The following is a 19144-nucleotide window of genomic DNA, read 5'->3' as shown; positions in this document are numbered from 1 at the left end:
GTGCCCTGAGGGAGACCCACTGGTCAGAACCTGGTACAAGAGTTTATATTTTTAAGGGGCACCCAAGTACCTTTGTTTAAGATCTGTTGAACTAAGGGCTTTAAAATGGATAATTGACTGCTTTGCCTGTATTCTAGAACAGTCACAGTCTCCACTGATGTCAAAGTGAAGGTTAATCCCATTTGCTACTATCATTACTCTGGAGGAAAACCCTAGGTAATGGTGATTCCCTGCAGTAACCAGGAAGGAGGCACTTTAAGGTTGTGGTCAGGGAAACTGCATGTGAGGAGACAGGAGCCATATGCAGACACCAGGCAGGAGGGAGAGAGGAGAGCAGTGCTCCACGGGATGCACCCTGACCTTTTATGTTCATACTGGGAGAAAGATTCATTTGATTTATCCTTAATAAGCTTTTTGCAGGGCTGTTGAAGGATTTATTCGAGATAAATATGAGAAGAAGAAATACATGGACCGAAGTCTGGACATCAATGCTTTTAGGGTTGGTTGTCAATCTTTCAAACTTTGTTCATAATAAGTCATTTGATTATTAATCAGGCCAGGGAAGAATTTGAAGAAAAGCTACCAAAATAGTCCACAACCATCAAAAAGGAAAAAAAAGTAGAGGAAAAGGTCAATTACTGAATTGAGACCATGGGATATCATGGAACAAACATTTGCCTCAGGGATGGACAGGGCAAACCATCAGTGAGTTCTTTGCCTTGATCTGGATTTGGGTGTTAGTGATTCCCAGTTCCAGATTATTTCTTCAAATGGACACGCTGGGTCTACTAGATCCGATAGAATAATGTCTGTGTGTAGGTATGTGTGTTTGCAGATATACGTGTGTATGGGCATTTTTTCCTGTAAATGAAGTCAACAAAATTGGATGTAATTAAATCACCAGAGTTTCCTTCAGTCTGACCAGCGTATATTTCCATTGTGTTGATGGACTGATGGCCAACAGGACCCTTGTTCCTGGAAAAGGTTTTAGGAGACTCACTAGTTGCCAAGTATACCTTCCATCCTAGGCCTGTGCTTAGGATCTGAATTATAGTGTGTGATAACTAGGGCAAGCATAACATACAGGCGGAGGTACAACGTGGTTTCCAGAAGAAGAAAATATGCCCGACTAATGACAACTAAAGGAGAACCAATAAATACGACTGTTTAGACCTTTAGAAAGCCTTTGGCAAGATTCTACAGTAAATTTGCTTTGAAATAGCTGACTGTCCCTCTAGCCATGGAAGTATGGAGAAAATGGGATTCTCTAGTTCTAGCACAGGACCCATCTATCTGTCTATCTGCTATTTATTTAGTTATTTCACTATTTATATCCTGACTGTGGGCCAGGGATTTTTTTTGAATTGAAGTATAATCAGTTTACAATGGTGTGTCCATTTTTGGTGTACAGCATAATGTTTCAGTCATACATACACATACATATACTCATTCATATTCTTTTTCATTATAGGTTACTACAAGATATTAAATACAGTTCCCTGTGCTATACAGTATAAACTTATTATTTATCTGTTTTATATATATTAGTATTATATATAGTATCTGTAAATCTCAAACTCCCAATTTATCCCTTCCCACCACCTTCCCCCTCTGTTACTTATTTTAATGGAGGATGTCCTAGCCAGTGAAATAATTTAAGTTTACATGGGCTCTAAGCCCTTCCAGGTAATTTAAAGTCAAGCTAATTGGAATCAGCTCCAGACTGATCTTTTGAGCTTGTATAAGAAGGGGCACTACTGGAAGGTGAATTTCAATGTAAGCAAGTAAGTGAAGGGTAATATGTGTAGTTGGGTAAAGATAATTACTTCTCAACTTAGTGTGAAGAACTCTTACAGTCATCCAGAAAAGGGACCTAGGAGTTACTGTAACTGTTCCAAGAAAAAGTTAACCCAGGGTACAGCTACGGCTTGGATAATATCATCAAAAAGTGTTTGAAACCAAAGCATAAAAATTTCCTTTTATTGTAGAAAACTATGGTCTGTCTGCTTAGCTCTGTTCATGGTGCCAGAACATAAGAAATCAGATGAGGTCAGAAAGGGTATCGGAGCTAATCCAGAAGATGAGAGAAGAGGGAAGAGTTGCTATGTGGAGATAGTGTTCATTGGTAATTATGTTGCTGGTGTCCTGTACCCATGAAAACAGCCTGTTTTACTGAATGTTTTCACTTAGGAAGGAAATATTTCTGATGTGCCAAAGAGCTACTTTACAAATTTTTATTTGACTTGGCAAAAAAGAATTTTTTTTTAATTTGATGTACCTAAATTAAAAAAATATATTTTTGTGAAGATTTATATGCCAAGAATTAGTATTTGCTAAGTGAAAACATTTAATATCAAGTAAAAAAGAAACTGACTTTGTTAATTGAAGAGTATTCTTTTTAAATGGACAGATAAAACATTTTAACTACAAGAATAAATAGTGTTCTGTGTTAAAGCATCACACGATGTATGAAACAGACATGGCTGCATGTGTTCTTTGTGATTATAATATCACTTTACAGATGATAATTAAAGTGGAAAATCCATGCCTGCTCTTACCTTTACTAATGATTATCATCTTGGAGTTCCCTTTTTTTTCTATGTCGTTTCTTTTTTGTTTTTTTTTCGTAAAGTGAAAGCAAATTTATTTAGAGAGATACACACTCCATAGACAGTGCAGTCAGTTCATCTCACTCAAAAGGGAAAGTGGCTTAGGAGATACACACTTTATAGGCAGAATGCGGGCCATCTCAAAAGGCGAGAGGGAGAGAGGCTGAGAGGTGTAGGGGTGTTTAGAGTAAAAGCAGATACAAACTCCACAGACAGAATGCTGGCCGTCTCAGAAGGCAAGAGAGCGAGCGACTTATATAGTTACTTTTTGAAGATGTAATTATAATACAATGATATAGAATGACCCCTGACCTGCTTTCATTCGATTTAACACATCTTGGGTTGTTTTTTTTTTTTTAATGTTACTTTTTAGTTTTCACAACTTATAATTGTTGCATCTTACTCAGTAAGGAGCTACGTCACAGTTTATTTCACTATTCTCTGTGGCATAAAGGTTGTTTAAATTTTTCTTCAGCGTAAATAATTCTGGGATGAAGTTCTTGATGTATATAACCTTTTCCATGTTTTGGATTATTTTCTTAAGATATATTACAAAATATGGTGTTATCTAAGTCAAAGGGTTTCATTATTTGTCTCTTCACACTTTTGCCAATATACTTTCCAGAAGCTGTACTACTTTATACTGTCTTCTCAGCATAGGGGAAGCGTGGTAGTTTTCCACCATCCCTACCAACATTCAGTATTATTATGAAGATCTTTCTCCTCCCCGAAATGCATTTTAAATTTCACTTTTTGATCATTAGCAGGGCTGAACATTTTTTATATGTATACTATACTTCCTTTTATATGCGTGTGTTCTTGTTTACTTTGTGATTCTATTTTGCATTTAGATGTTTATTTGATGTTAGAAATGTGACCAGTAACAATAATCTCTAAGAGTATTATTATTAAATGGCCTCTGAAACTAACACAAACTAAGACTTTCCAATATCTTATTTTTGATGTGCTTTTTGGTTCTATGTAGGTGACACATTCAGGACACCCTAATAGAGATACTTTAAACCTTTTAGTCATTTTTGCCTTATTTTCTTGGTTTTTGTTTTTCTAATCTTTAAGCTTGAAATTGTGGTTTATTTTCTAATTTTTAAAAAAGGAGAGATGAAGAGTGAAAGGAGTTTTGACTGAGTTCGTAAAATCACAGAGGATGTATGCCGAGTAAGATGAGCATGAACTTAATCACTCACAGCGGTACCAAGATGAGCAAGTTAAACTTGGGTTGAAAAGGGGCAGCCAACTGATGAAACATTTTATCCTCTGTAGATAACCGAGTCTGCACATGGCAAGAGTCATGAGTGGGTTTGACAGAACGAGGAGGGCAGGTGCTTAAGACATTTGAGGGATGCCTCTTACAGCCTTGAGGCCAGCGTGGAGGAGGCCAGCTCTCATGCCCCACACCGAGAAACCCCCGAGTGTGTCAGACCCCTGCATCAGACTCAGTAGGGTCTCAGTTGTGTCCTTTCGGGACATTTGGAGTTATAATTGGTTGAACTCGTAGTCACCATGGGGCCTGTTCTTTGTCTTGTTTTGTTAAATCATCATAGAAAGAAAAAGATGACAAGTGGAAAAGAGGGAGCGAACCAGCTCCAGAGAAAAAAATGGAACCTGTTGTTTTTGAGAAAGTTAAAATGGTAAGTGGGGAAGTATTTGCACTGTGTGGATGGCCCCGGGTATGTTTACACGTGTGGAGGGAAGGGGAGGGGTGGGGTGGGGTGAGAGGTGGTTGATAGCACCTTGCACCGTTGCACCTGGGACTAAAGGGGTCCACGTTTAGATGAGATCACCTGCTGCCGTCTCTGCTGCTTTCCCATTGCCTTGTTGCTGTCTTATCTGCTCTGTAACACTTCCTTTTGGGGCTAGATGGGAGCTTAGGGGCTGCATCTGTCCCATCTGAGGGAGAGGCACGTTTCGTGCCAGAATGCCAAGGCTGTGCAATGCCTTCTGAGCAGATGCTGCATTCGTCCTTCTCTCCTTAGACCGTCTGTGCTTCATTTTCCTGTTGCAGTGAAGAACAGTCTAGAAGCCAGGCCATACGAATCCATTTCCAGCAGTCCCTGCTTATACTCTTGCTCTGTCATACTGAAGTAGACACCTTTGTTTATCCACAGGACATATGGTGGCTGTGCTAGTAGAGACTCTGATATAGGGGTTTGGAATCTTGGGAAAGAGGGCTTTTTACTATTTGCTTGAGTAAGAGTCCTTTATCATCATTCTGAATCTCACTGTCTGCAGAACACAGTCATTAGTGATACAGGCAGAGTGAATTAGGTAACCTTTAAACTGAGCTCCCTATTGATATTAAAGGTTTTCTAATCACTGGAAGATGTGTTGGCTCTTGGCTGTTGAACCGTCAGACACCTACCTTTATTCTTAGCTTTTCCTGGGACCAAAAACTGCTGCTTCTGTTGCATACCCTGATCTGTGGTTGTCTTGGTTTCAGAAAGATCTGTTTCTTTAAAAAGGGGGGTGGGGGAGAGGTAGGGTATATAGCTCAGTAGTAGAGCGCATGCTTAGCATGCATGAGGACCCAGTTTCAATCCCCAGTACTTCCATTAAAATAAATAAATAAACCTAATTACCCCCCCATATATATACACATATAAAAGAAAGATCTGTCTCTTCAGAAAGCCAAACAAACACAATAGCTCTGTTTTTTCACTTTAGGTTTGATTTATACACTGGGTCTCCTGACACGTGACACTTCCTGCATTGTGTTTCTTTCGTAACCCTCTTTTAATAACAGCAACTGTGCTACAAGCATACCTGTGGCTTTACGATGGGGAGGGGGGAAAATGTTCAAAAACACCCACTTATTTCTCTCTATAACATTTTTTTCACCTTAGCCACAGAAAAAGGAAGATCCACAGCTACCTCGGAAAAGCTCCCCGAAATCCACAGCCCCTGTCATGGACTTGTTGGGCCTTGGTAAGAGTTGGACTTTTCCACTCTCGTAAGTTTATGAATTTTGATGAATCCTCCATGGCCCTGGGAAGAGAGGTCGAGATGGGGTTCTTCAGTTGGGGTCTTCATCACTGAGATCGCACCCTCATGTTCTTCCTGTTTTATATCCAAGCAGCTGTTCTCAGAAGCGTTGATATTTTTCAGGGGAACAGTACGGTAACAGTCAGGAGTAGTGGTTAAGCATAGTAGTGGTTACGCATGGGCGTGGCAGCCAAGCCCTACTCCGCCACTTACCATCTATGTGACCTTGGGTAGCTTACTTAACCTCTAAACTTTCCTTTCCTAACCTGTGCAGCAAGGATGATGTGTCTCTACATCAGAGGTGGTGTTGGAAGGATTAAATGAGACAATGCCTCTCAAGCTCTGAGTTCCTTGCCCAGTACTTGCTCAGTGCTCAGTAAACGTTAGCAGGTTTCACTAAACTAGCGCCTGTCAGCCCTGCGCCACCCCCTGTTCCCCCTAGGGCCCTCTCATTTTCCAGGTGCAGCCTCTTTCTAAGATGGCTTGTTACCTTGTGGTCATTTTCCTCCAAACTTCTGAAACCCTGAACTCGTGGTTCTGCCCCTTCCATAAATAGAGCTTGTTCTTACCTTTCCCAGCACTGATGGCTGTACTCGTTTCATGCCATTTCTGCTGATTTAGGTTATTGGGTACTTAAGCTTCTAATGTCAGTGCTGTTCATTTCTCTCTGAAAATGAATCCTGCACAGCTTTGCCCCTCAGATAGCCTCGCGGTAGTGCTGATGTAGCCTTCAAGCCTGGGTTTCTGCTCCCCGGTGCCTGGAAGCTGGGCTGCAGGCTTCTCCAGAGTGTTCTGGGCAATGTGGGGTAAGGCCTCTCATGAAATGCCCCGTCCAAGCTACATGTTCCAGAGCCTAGACTTCTCCATATGATGGAGCATAAGGGGCTTCTCTGCTTTTTGTCTAGAATGGAAGGAAGGCATGGGCTTAATGAGCAGTGCTATGTTTTAACTTTGCTCTCTCTTTCCAGATGCTCCTGTGTCCTGCTCCATTGCAAATAGTAAGACCAGCAACACCCTAGAGAAGGATTTAGACCTCTTGGCCTCTGTTCCATCTCCCTCTTCTTCGGTTTCCAGAAAGGTGAGTGTTGTGGGCTCCTTGGGATTAAAGAGCATTCTGGAAAGGGTGATTTTGATAACTTAATCATGGAACCACATCACGCTTCCTTGATGGAACTGGACTTTGGTTTTCTTGATTCTTTCCTACATGCTGCATCATCTCTGTTACAGGCTAAGACAACTATTCATTCCATTTGTCTCCCGCCCGAAAAGAGTGGGCCCCTTGAGTGGGCTTCTGCTGAAGGTGTGTCAGGTTGTAAAGGCTGATCCCATAGGTCAGCTCCTCAGCCTGAGTTATTATTGCCAGAGAGTTTGTAGGTAGGAAAGACTTGAAACCTTTGATGGCTACCATTTGTGGAATACCTACTGTGTTCCGGGCACAGTGCTACATGATTTTGTATCTCATTTTGTATACTTCATTTATGACTTAAAATACTCACAACCCTGCAAAATGGAGCTTTTACAGATGAGGAAACATTAATTCAGAAAAGTGACTACCCTCTAATTACTCAACTAGTAAATGGCTGCACTGGGATCTTAACTCAGTTCTCCCTGGCTGCATCCTTTGTAGGTCATTTTTATTTGTTTGTGTGTTTGTTTTCCACCAAATGACATTGTTTTGCTAAAGGACAAAGCAGTGTGTACCAGAGCTTAACTATCAGGTGTCTCTAGATATTTGTATGGAAAAAATGTCAGGAAGCTATGAACTCGAGCCCTGAATTCTTATTGTAATGTTAGAAGTGGCAGAGAAATGAGGGAAGTCCTTCCAGAGACTATGCCAATTGTCCCCCTGCCCTCTTTGCTCTGTCTAAGGTTGTAGGTTCCATGCCAACTGCAGGGAGTGCCGGCTCCGTTCCTGAAAACCTGAACCTATTTCCAGAGCCAGGGAGCAAATCTGAAGAAACAGGCAAGAAACAGCTCTCTAAAGATTCCATCCTTTCACTGTATGGATCCCAGACGCCTCAGATGCCTGCCCAAGGTAGAGCTCATGGGGGTCATGGCCACGTGCCAGATAGAGACGTGAGGACTTACATGCAGGAATTTTTTGTTACGATGGGGCAGTTGGGGGCCAGACAAGCCTGGATGTGACATTTCTTGTGAAGCCACCAAGTATCAGGAGATAGAAATGTAACTCAGAGCTGTATTTCCATGGGGTCTGGTGTCACACGTCTGTCAAGTCTGACTTGGTCTGGATCTGGACCCTAAAAGGGAAGTGGCTAGGATAGCAGCCCATTGGAAACCATAGCAAGTCTTTTTTTTTTTTTTTTTCAATTATTAGATGGCTTTTTTTTAAATTGAAGTATAGTCAGTTTACAATGTTGTGTCAATTTCTGGTGCACAGCATAATAGTTCAGTCATACATATACACGTACTCATTTTTATATTCTTTTTCATTATTAGTCACTACAGGATATTGAGTATAGTTCCCTGTGCTCATAGCAAGTCTTTTAGGGACTCTATCTAACCGTTTTGCTGTGTGAAAGAGTATTCTGAGTTGAGCAGTCCTGAGAAATTCTAGCTGGAAAGGAGCAGCCACTGAGAGTTTGAACTGACCTTACACATGCTCCTCTTTAACAGACATGTATGTTTGTTTTCTTGGCAGCAATGTTCATGGCTCCTGCTCAGATGGCGTATCCCACAGCCTACCCCAGCTTCCCTGGAGTTCCCCCTCCTAGCAGCATCATGGGGAACATGATGCCCCCAACAGTGGGCATGGTGGCCCAGCCAGGAGCTTCTGGGATGGTTGCCCCCATGGCCATGCCTGCAGGCTACATGGGCGGCATGCAGGCGTCCATGATGGGTGTGCCAAATGGGATGATGACCACCCCGCAGGCCGGCTACATGGCAGGCATGGCAGCTCTGCCCCCGACGATGTACGGGGTCCAGCCGGCTCAGCAGCTGCAGTGGAACCTCACTCAGGTGAGAGCTGCTCCCCTTCACTTGGGACGAGCTTTTTGAGCCTCCTTCAGGGCTGTCTCACTTAGTGTCTCTCCCTTATCCTTTGAATCCTTTACAGTATAAATGGAATATCGCCAGAGACATCCTTAGGTTTGCTTTTTTTTTTTTTTGATAAAAATTCTATCTAATGTCAGATTTTTTGCTTTTTGAGGAGTTTTGAGTTCCTGTAGAATAAAGGTAACTGCCTAATTCTAAAACTCTCCACACATTCATCAAAACAAAACAAAAACAGCCCATACAGATAAATAAGGAGAGCAAATAAAAGCACCTATAATCTATGACTCCTGCATCTGACAGACTGAATACTGCAAATATCAGATTACGTGGCAGCAGGCATATCAACACCCAAATCCAGCAGAGCCAGCATCACAGAGAGACTGTGTGAAAGGAGGAGAGGGAGCAGGGGGCTGGAGGTGATAGAACATAGATAAAATCACCCCAGAAAGGAAAGCCCTGCCCTGGTTAGAGACATGCTGAAAAGAGGCCTAGGACTTGGTGGTGTAGATCCCTGGTTAACCTGAAGAATCGGAAACAAGGGACTTGAAATATGTGGCATTAAAGGTGGTAGCTTTGGGAAAGCATTGCTTTTAGGGGAGATGAGGATGACTTAGAAGGAGTGGGTGCCCTTTGGAGACCTGGTGCTGAAGGGGAAGTAGGAAATGAGAATGGAAAAGAATTGCAAGATCAGAAGATCCATCATCCTCCTCCCCACCAAATAGTCATTTCACTATGTTAACAGAAGAGGGCGCTTTTGAACTAAGAAACCTAGGAAGTCTCCCCAGACCCTCTCACCTGTCTGTATTATTGGTGACTCAGAAAAATAAGGCGGTACAAACTGAACAGAAAGTGGCAGGTGACATTCGTACAAAACTACTATGAATTGAAAATAGTAAATGAAAATCAAAACATTTCACCCCCAAAACCAGTCACAAAGTAGATGAAAACTTACACAGTCCACCAACCTGAATTAAATGTCCTTTAACAAACACTTGCAGATAAGACAAAACAGCTTGAATCAGAAATTCAAAAGCTTAGAACCAAAATGGACCAAAAAAATGGAAGTTGTGAAATTGAACTCAGGAAACAAACTGAAAAATGACACAATTGTCTTAGAAATAAAAGCTGAATTACAAGTTAGTCAAAGAACAGTAGATTCAGCTGAGAATATATTTGACATTAAGGAAAGACATGAAACAGCTCAAGAGAATAAAAACTCAATATAGAGAGCAGTAGAAAAGAATCAGAGAGAAGGTAACACACAAGTTAGGCAAAGAAGACCTAACATAAATATATTTGGAGACTCCCAAAGTAGGAAGACAAAGTAGTGGAACAAAATTAACATATTTAAAACTAACACAAGAACACATCCTAGAATGAAAGACTCGACTATAATATTGAAAGAGCCCTCTGGGTATCTGGAAAAGCTGACCCAGAATGGTCAACTCCAACATATCCCAGTGAACCTTTAGACTTCATGGAACAAGAAGAATTCTCAGGGCTCCAACCCTCTCCTTACCTGCCACCTCCCCCAAATCTGTCATTTACAAAGAAAAAAGAACGCCTAGGTTGACGGACTTCCTAACAGCAACATACAAAAAGACAGCAATGGGGGTAGAATTTTCTAGACACTCAAGTACATGTGAGACAAGTGTTTTATAATCAGCCAAGCGATCCTTCAGGTGTCAAGGCTATTTTAAAAAATCTTAAATATACAAGGGAATCTTAAATCTTAAATATACATCAGGGAATATCACACTTAGAAGCTTTCCTGAGAAATCTACCAGAAGATAAGCTTCATCCACCTGAGAGATGACTGGGGACATTTTGGCAAAATGACTGCTGGTGATTGTTTTATTGAGGATCTAAGACTCAAAGATAATGACAAGAGTGGAAGAATATATGTTGCATTCCCACAACAGAAGCAATACAACTAAAAATGGTGGGTGGAATAAGGTGGAAAAAAAGGGGAAAGTAGAATAAATTGATTGTTGCACGGGAAATAGAAGTCAAAGGGTGTAATAAGCTGACAAACCACATAGTAGAAGCGTGAGTGCAGAATACAGAGACCAAAGACAGAGTATTAGTATAACAGTAATCACTAGAACAAAAACAGGATGCTTGATAAATACCAAAGGAATTTTTGAAACAGCAATAGAATACATAGGCTGAGGTACAGCCAATATAATAAACACAATTAAAATGTAATAGAATAGAATTGCAACCAAACATCATTCATATAAACAGGTATCTCTTCTATTAAAAGAAACAGTTGTTCAGACTAATACACAAAGCAATGCCTAATTTTATGCTAGGTAGAAAAAGTACAGCTGAAACAAAATGATTCAAAGTCTGGAAACAAAGAGGCAGGGGAACACCAGACAAGCAGCATGTGTGCGCCCGCACGCACGCACACATGTGCTGTGTCTATTGGGGTTGGGTATCAATGGTGTACTTGCTTTAGGAAAAGTATTCGCATGTTTTCCTTTTGCTGTGGTTTGGGATGATTTATGTAGTCTTGGTCTTTGGAGATGATTTTTTAAAAGTTCCTATTTCAAAGGTTATTTCTCCCTTGTCATCTCTTATTTTGTATCTTTGTGCTCTCCTTCCCCCTTCTCATTTACTATTTTTTCAATCAGGCTGACTAGTGATCTATTTTGTTAATTTTTTCAAAAAAAAAAAAAAGGTTTTGTTTTATTTTTTAGTTCTACATTTTTCTGTTCTCTACCTCAGTTTCTGGTTTATTTTTACTATTTCCTTCCATGTGCTTTCTTTTGATTTACTTTGCTCTTGTTTTTCTAGCTTTCATAGTTGGAGTTTTAACTTACTTATTTTCATTCCTTCATGTTCATTCATATGCGCAGTGGGGTGCTGCAAAACTGATGGGAATGTGTCAAAAGGACACGTGAGCCAATTTCTGGAGGCTCCCACCGTCTAAATATGGGGCAATTTGAACATCAAAAAGAATGACACTAATGGGTTATATATAACACATTGAAGGGAAAAAAATCCATAAGTCTGTAGTGATTTTTTTTTAAGCGAGTGTAGGATAGAGGAAGGGAAAGCCTTCTTTGCAGAAGAATGACAACTTATGTCATAGAAAGGACAAGGTATTCACACATTCTCAAAGAAATACCTTTCAGATTACTCATTAATTACAATGAAAACATATATGATGGATACTACCTTAGACAATTGATCAAACTTTAAATTATCAACGATGGGACACATTAATTTCATGTGCTTCCTGGTGTCCTGTACAATATCTCTTGCATGGAATTCTTGCCAAAAATATTTAACTTGGATCCAATCTTGAGAAAACATGAGATAAGTCTAAATTGAAGGCTTTTCTGCAAAATAACTGGCCTGGACTCTTAAAACAGTGTCTGGAAAAAAAATGAAAAAATGGTGGGGAAACTGTTCTAGATTAAAGGAAGCTAAAGAGATGCAAAAATGAAATGTAATATATATTAGAATATAGTATTAGCATTACATATCTGCAATTTTCAGTGCTTATCAAAAAATTTTAAAAACATATATATATATATGTATATACATATATCAGAAAATTAGGAAAATGTTAACAATTGATGAATTTAAGGAAAGCGATGGGTTTCATTGTACTATTCTTTCAACTTTTCTGTAAATTTGAAATATTCTTTGAAAGTTGGGAGAAGAAAAATAGCCCTTCTCCTACAGGAAAAAAAGTTATATAGAAAATGTACCAAGCTTGGGAAATTTAAGGCATTTTTCTCAGATAAATAGGTTCTTCTGTTCATTGCCAGAGGCCAGTCTTTCAGTTGAATTCATTAAGAGGCCCCCACCCGACCCAGGACTTAGTCCCCAAACTCTGTTCTCCAAGCAGCTTCCCTTCTCATGCACTGAAGACCTGTTGGACCTGTTGGTCTTTTTTTTTCCCTTTATTCATTCTGAACAGCCCAGTTTCTTTTCTCTCTGTTTGAGCGTGCACAGCACTTTCCCTGACACTGTCAGTAGTGACTCTCTGCTGGAGATAAGACAGGAGCGCTGGCCTGGAGGCTCCTCTTTGTTCCCTCCAGTTGGCTCCGGCCCATGTACAATAGCCCCCTTCTTTTCAGGATGAGAGACCGGAAAGGAAAAAGAGAATAACTCCTCATGCCGCTTTTATCTTGACTAGCTCCAGGATTCCTGCTTCCCCTCCCTGAGCATCCGTCCCTGACAACATCTCCCTTCTGAAAAAGTCCTTCATTTACATGGTCTGCTGTCCTCGAAATGATCTGTGAGGGTTCAGGGCAGTTTTGTATCACGACAGAGTTCCCCTTTGTCTCCCTCTCCCCTCCCCGCAGACCCAGACGGAAGGACTCCTTCCCTGCCCTTTGCTCTGATTGGCTGCATGCCCACTGCCTGGTCTGAAAGTCTCCTCTCTCCCTTCCAGATGACCCAGCAGATGGCTGGGATGAACTTCTGTGGAGCCAATGGCGTGCTGAGCTATGGACAGTCGATGAATGGTGGAAGCGGACAGGCAGCAAGTCAGACTCTCAGCCCTCAGATGTGGAAATAAAAACAAAACACCTGTATGACTCCCACTCCCCCCGGCCCCCTCCCTCCCCGGTTTTCCTCTTTCCCCAACTCCTCCCACCCCACCCCCTGTCCTACCCTTCTCTGTTTGGTTTAGAAATTGCTCAGTCCGTCATTTGGGGGTTGGCATTCTGCCCAGCCCAGGCGTGTCCCAAACACGCAGCCCTCTCTGTTGCTTTATGTTGTTGTTCATGTCCCCTCACCGCCCTGACTTCCTCCTAGCCTCAGCCCTGGTCCTCTTCTGGCACCAGCACCTTAGGAATTGTTGACAGAAGGCACTTAGACTGCAGGATAAACATGCACACCTTTGAGTACCTTTCCCACAGGGTTAAACCTCCTTTCAGACTCAGAAAGTTCTGTAGGGGTTGTGTCTTAGGCACAGAAGGGAGGGTTTAGAGGTCCTTCTATATGTGTTGATAAGCTATTTCTCTGTGTTTAAATTTTGGGATGAAAAGGGAGGCATCGTGCTCCCTTGATTTATAGGAATGAAGAAAGTACTGAAATAAAATTAAATACTCCTTAGGTCTTAGATCACATTGGCCCTAGCCCTGGGGTGAGGCAAACCTCTTCCTACGAGAATGAGCAAAAATCTGACTCTACTGTGTCCTCATTGCTTTCTGGATCTGAGACTTCAGAACTTGCTGCTTCAGTCAGCCTTTATTAGCACCAAAGACTCTACGAAGGGCCCCCACAAAAACACTCACCCCTTTCCCCATCTCAATCCTGCCTTCAGTAGGATCTGGCTTTGCAGCTAGAAGACCAGCCCCTCCAGTGGGAATGCAGAGCTTAACATGTGTACTAGCTTTGTGTGTGTGTGTGTGTGTGTGTGTGTGTGTGTGTGTGTGTGTGTGTGTGTGTGTGTTCCCCACCTCCCATTCTCTCCCCATCTGCTCTGGGTGTTTTTGTTTTTGTTTTTGTTTTAGCTTTAGGTTTACAACAGAGAGGAGTTAATTTATCAACAGCCTAAAACTGTTGCCAGTTTTTTGTATAGTCTAAAAAAATTACAGTCTCATGGGTAGCTCCCTTCCTCCTTTCCCCTCTCCATCCCGCCAGTCACTCTTTCATGCCTGTGTGTCCAGGCTACCCTGTGTCCCCACCTGTTCCAGGTGTGTGAGGCAGAGTGTCTGGGCAGCTTTCCTCTCAGCCACTGTTCACCCCACTCAAAAATTAAAACAAGAAAACTTTGCTTAAAAGATTTCATCTGTGGGAACCACAATTCCTGGTTGCCTTTCTCCTGTGTATGTGTAAATTCCTTAATAAATATCACAGGGAAGGACGGCTCTCACTGTGTGTCACTCTTGGAGGTGGGTGAGTTCTACCCAGGTTCTCTGCTTTCCAGAGGAAGTTCCCCCACTTTCTGTATTTTAAGAAACTTTGTACAGGGGCCCAGGACCAGACCCAGACTCAGGCAGTCAGGAAGGGGGCCTTTGTCCAGTGGTGTCTGAGTTGTGAGTGAGGGAACTGTGGGTATCTGTGCCTGCTAGAGTCCCGGAACACCAGAACTAGGAGCACCCCCTTCCTCTCCCAGCTAGAGAAGCTGAGAGCCCCCCTCCCCACCTTCCTTCCTCTGAATACCCCTTGAGAATCCTTCCAGGTGTAAGTGAGAGGATAGCACAGTGGCTAAGAAAGTCAGCTCTGGATCAGGCTGCCAGTGTTCATTGCCCTTCTTACTCTGTGACCTGGGCAAACTATGTATCTGTAAGATGGGGTTCCTGGTAATACTTAAGGTAGGATGAAGCAATTCCTGTGGGGCACAGTATTGGGCACTTTGCACTCGAATGTTAGCAAGTATTGTGTGCCAGACCTATGTTAGGCATTAGTTCACTCAAATGTTTAATAAGTGCTTACAATGTCTTAGGCTCTGGAGTAAAACGGTGAGTCAAAACTCCCTGATCGCGTGGGACAGTGTGGTAGGAGAGATGGACAATAAATAAGTAAATAAATTATTTAATTTCAGGTAGTAATAATACAAGGTAAGACAAATTTAGGGGAGAGGGTGGGTAAGGGACCGTTTGGATGGGGTAATCAGAAGTAGATTACAGTTGAGCTGAGACCTGAATAAGGAGCCAGTTGTGTGGAGATCTGGAAAAAGCAGAGCAGAGGTAGGTGTCTGCGTGCAGAATTGTTTGGTGGAGGTGTTGGTTTGGGAGTCATGAGGATGTGGATGGTGTGTAAAGCTGTGAGACTGAATGAAGTCACCTAAGGAGAAAGAATAAAGAGAAGAGGACTGAGCCTTGGGGCCCAGCAGCTTTTAGAATTCAGGAAGAAGAGATAAGAAAAAATGAATCTGACATAGTCGCTGTTCTTAAGAAGCTCACAGAATCATGGAGCAGCAGACTTAGAATCTCTTACCCATGTGTTATGGGAGCTGGAGGGCACCGCGCTGTTCGGGAAGCCTTCCTAAGGACAGGCACCTGGGCTGAGTCCTGGAGGCGAGGTAGGAGTTAACTAGTGGGTGGTGTGGGGGAGGGGAGAAGAGTATTCCAGACAGATAGTACCATGTGAACAGAGACCCGCAAAAGCACAGGACATTCCAGGAAGCACAAACGGTTCTATGTTTCTAAGGTATGAGTGAGTCAGGGTGTGGTGAGAGCTGAGACAGGTGGGGTCAGGCCAGATCACGGGGGCTTCCTACAGCCTAGGAAGGAGTCTAGCCTGAGGTGTTGTAAACAGTGGAGTGACATGGTCAGATGTGAGTTTCAGGCAGCTCACAACATGTTTGAGGGAACAAGACCAGATCGAGGGGACAAGAGAAGGGTGAGAGCGGAAGCAGGGCTAGGGTCGTAGAGGGAATGGAGCTTCTTGGAGCAGCATTTCATGAACTGTTTATGAGGCATGTGAGATGCTAACAGGTGTGGCATCAAAATGCTAAAATAAGTTTGGGAAAGAGCATGTTATGTCACCTCTTGCACATCTAGAATACAATATCCAAATAGTAATGGCTGAAAAGTCATGTGGTAAAGACCTTTTTTAAAAATTAATAGACTTGATTTATTAGCGCAGTTTTAGGTTCACAACAAAATTGAGTAGAAAGTACAGAGAGTCCTGTACACCCCCTGTCCCCTACCCAACCTCCTCCACTTCTGACATCCTGCACCAGAGTGGTACATTTGTTACAATCAATGAACTTGCACTGATACATCATGATCATCCGAAATCCATAATTTACATTAGAATTCATCTTGGTGTTGTATATTCTACGGGTTTTGATAAGTGTATAATGACATACATTCATCATTATAGTATCATACAGAATAGTTTCATGGAGTCTTGAAAATCGTCTGTGTTCTGCCTATCCATCCCTCCCTCCCCCATAACTTCTGGAAACCACTGAAATATTTTTTTCTACTGGCTCCATAATTTTGCCTTTTCCAGAACGTTGTATAGTTGGACTCAGACAGTATATAGCTTTTTCAGATTGGCTTTCTTTCACTTAGCAATATGCATTTAAGTTTCCTCCGTGTCTTTTCATGGCTTGATAGCTCATGTCTTTTTAGTGCTGAATAGCATTTCAGTATCTGAATGTACCACAGTTTATTTTATCTGTTCACTTACTGAAGGACATCTTGGTTGCTTCCAACTTTTGGCAATTATAAATAAAGTTGCTATAAACATCTGTGTGCAGGTTTTTGTGTGAACGTAAGTTTCCAGTTCATTTGGGTAAATATCAGGGGGCATAATTACTGGATCATATGATAAGAGTCTATTTAGTTTTGTAAGAAATTGCCAGCTGTCTTCCAAAGTGGCTAAACCACTCTGCATTCCTGCCAGCAATGAACGAGAGTTCCTGTTGATCCATATCCTAGCTACCATTTGATGTTGTCAGTGTTTCTGGACTTAGGCCATTTTACTAGGTGTGTAGTGGTACCTCATTGTTTTAATTTGCAATTACCTAACACATAATGTTGAATATCTTTTCATACGTTTGTTTGCCATCTGTATACCTTCTTTGGTGAGGTGTCTGTTTAGGTTTTTTGCCCATTCTTAAAATCAGGTTGTTTGTTTATTCTTATTGTTGAGTTTTAAGAGTTCTTTGTGTATTTTGGGTAACAGTCCTTTATCATACGTGTCTTCTGCAAACATTTTCTCCTTGTCTTGCAGCTTGTCTTATTCACTTTTTTTTTTCATGGTTTTCTAGCATTTACCAATACTCATTTTTCCATGGAATCTGTTTTTCTAGAATATCTAATAACCATAGAATACCAGTTAGGGAAAACAATCAGAAAAAATAGGAGGTAGGATTGGGAGGTCTACATGATGGATGAGATGTGGGATGGAGGGAGAGGAAGGAGTCAAAGAAATCTCCCTCGTTTTAAGCTTGTGTGAGAGAGAATTTATAGGAGGAAGAGAAATTGGCTTTTCTCTTTTGGAGGGGAGATATGGCTAATTAGGAGTCTGGTTTTAAGCATGGTGAATTTGCAATGTCTGATATATCCAGTTCTAGTTGACCAACCAGAAATGGATTTAAGAGTCTGAGGTTAGAGAAAGAGGCCAGGATAGAGAAGTGAATTTGGGAGTCAGCCCCATAGAGGTGGTAGTTAATGCATGGAGTGGATCACATAAGGTAGATTTTCAAAATAAGAGCAGTGGTCTGGAGACAGAACCTTGGGGAAAATATTTATTTTTAATAGGGGATAGTAGGGGGTCCAAGAAGGAGAGAAGGTGGGAGGTGGTGAGGAGGAATAGTCAGAGATGGAAAGCAAAAGAAAACAAACAAAAAACTCCAGGAAAGTGCAGTGTCAAGGAACTCTAGGAATTAGAACATCAAGAAGGAGGGATGGTCACAAATGCCAAATCGGCAGGAAAATCCAGTGAGAGATGAATTTATAAAAAGACTTTTGAATTCAACATTTGGAAACATCTGCAAAAGCAGTTTTAGTGGAATGATGGGGCCAGAAGCCAGATTATGCTGGGTTGAGGAGTGAATTGAAGGAGTTGAAAAAGTAGAGGAACAGGCTCTATTAACTTAAATATACATGGTAAGATTTTAAGACTATTCTGCTCTTAAGAATATCGATTGTATAAATTACAAACCAATGAAGAAGAGAACCTTGGAATAAGAAACTGCAAGTGAGTAAAAATATCAATCATCTCCCCCAAGAAAAAAAAATCAAGGTAAGAACAAAAAACAAGCATAGAAAAGTGGGGCAAAATAGATTTTAAAAATAATATGTTTGAAACAAGTCAAAAACATAAAAATACAATAAATAGAAATGGAACAAATACAGTTAAAATATTGAGATTGCCAGATTGGATTTTTAAAATACATTCCTACGTGCATCTTCAGACCTTTCTTCTAAGATCACTTAACTTCAAATGCAGTATATCCTGTGGAAGTTCCTTTAGTGAAGGTCTCTTTGAATCTTGCCTGAAGCATAAAGATAGGAAAATGTTTAAAGTAAAAGAACGGAAAAAGAAATACCAGTCCACTACTAATTAAAAGTAAGCAGAGATCACTATATTCACAAAATAGTCTTTGAAATAGAAAGCATTGTTAGAAACAGAAAGGATTTCTGTGTAATAATAAAAGGTTCAATTCACAAGGAATAGATAACAATTCTAAACCAGTGTGCATTTTTTAAAGTCTCAAAATAAATAAAAATTGATAGAATTTGAGAGAAAAAGACAATTCACCATCAGTGCATTAAAAAAAGTCTCCACCAGGTTTCTTTTGTGGAAACTAACCACCTGAATCTAAAATTTATATGAAAATACAAAGGATCTAGAATAACCATGGAAAAAGAAAGAACAAATTTGGAAGGATTAACTTACCAGATTTTAACATTTGTTATGAACTAGAGTAATTAAGACAGTGTGGAATTGATGCAAGATAGACATATAGACCAATGGAATAGAATGCAGAACCCAGAAACAGCCCCACACATTGGTGAAAATGCAGAGCCTAGGATTAAAGGGAGTTTTTAAAATAAAAGAGTGCTGGGACATGGGCTATACATATAGAAAAA

The 19144-nt window shown here is 41.1% G+C and overlaps 1 protein-coding gene across 2 annotated transcripts in view; it reads left to right on the top strand.

The window, feature by feature from the left end:
• The window catches only part of SMAP2 (small ArfGAP2), a 45354-nt gene extending 28560 nt beyond the window's left edge, over positions 1-16794 (top strand). For both annotated transcript variants that reach the window (XM_010959804.3, XM_074376731.1), the window contains exons 4-10: positions 421-499; positions 4172-4258; positions 5471-5552; positions 6578-6687; positions 7479-7644; positions 8269-8585; positions 13036-16794. In XM_010959804.3, the coding sequence (XP_010958106.1) occupies positions 421-499; positions 4172-4258; positions 5471-5552; positions 6578-6687; positions 7479-7644; positions 8269-8585; positions 13036-13161 (967 nt within the window). In that variant the 3' untranslated portion in view covers positions 13162-16794. The remainder of the gene's footprint in view (positions 1-420; positions 500-4171; positions 4259-5470; positions 5553-6577; positions 6688-7478; positions 7645-8268; positions 8586-13035) is intronic.
• Positions 16795-19144: the final 2350 nt, after the last annotated feature.

The sequence above is a fragment of the Camelus bactrianus genome, chromosome 13 (genome assembly GCF_048773025.1).
Source record: "Camelus bactrianus isolate YW-2024 breed Bactrian camel chromosome 13, ASM4877302v1, whole genome shotgun sequence".
Classification (NCBI taxonomy): Eukaryota; Metazoa; Chordata; class Mammalia; order Artiodactyla; family Camelidae; genus Camelus; species Camelus bactrianus.
This window is presented reverse-complemented; position numbering and strand designations above follow the sequence as displayed.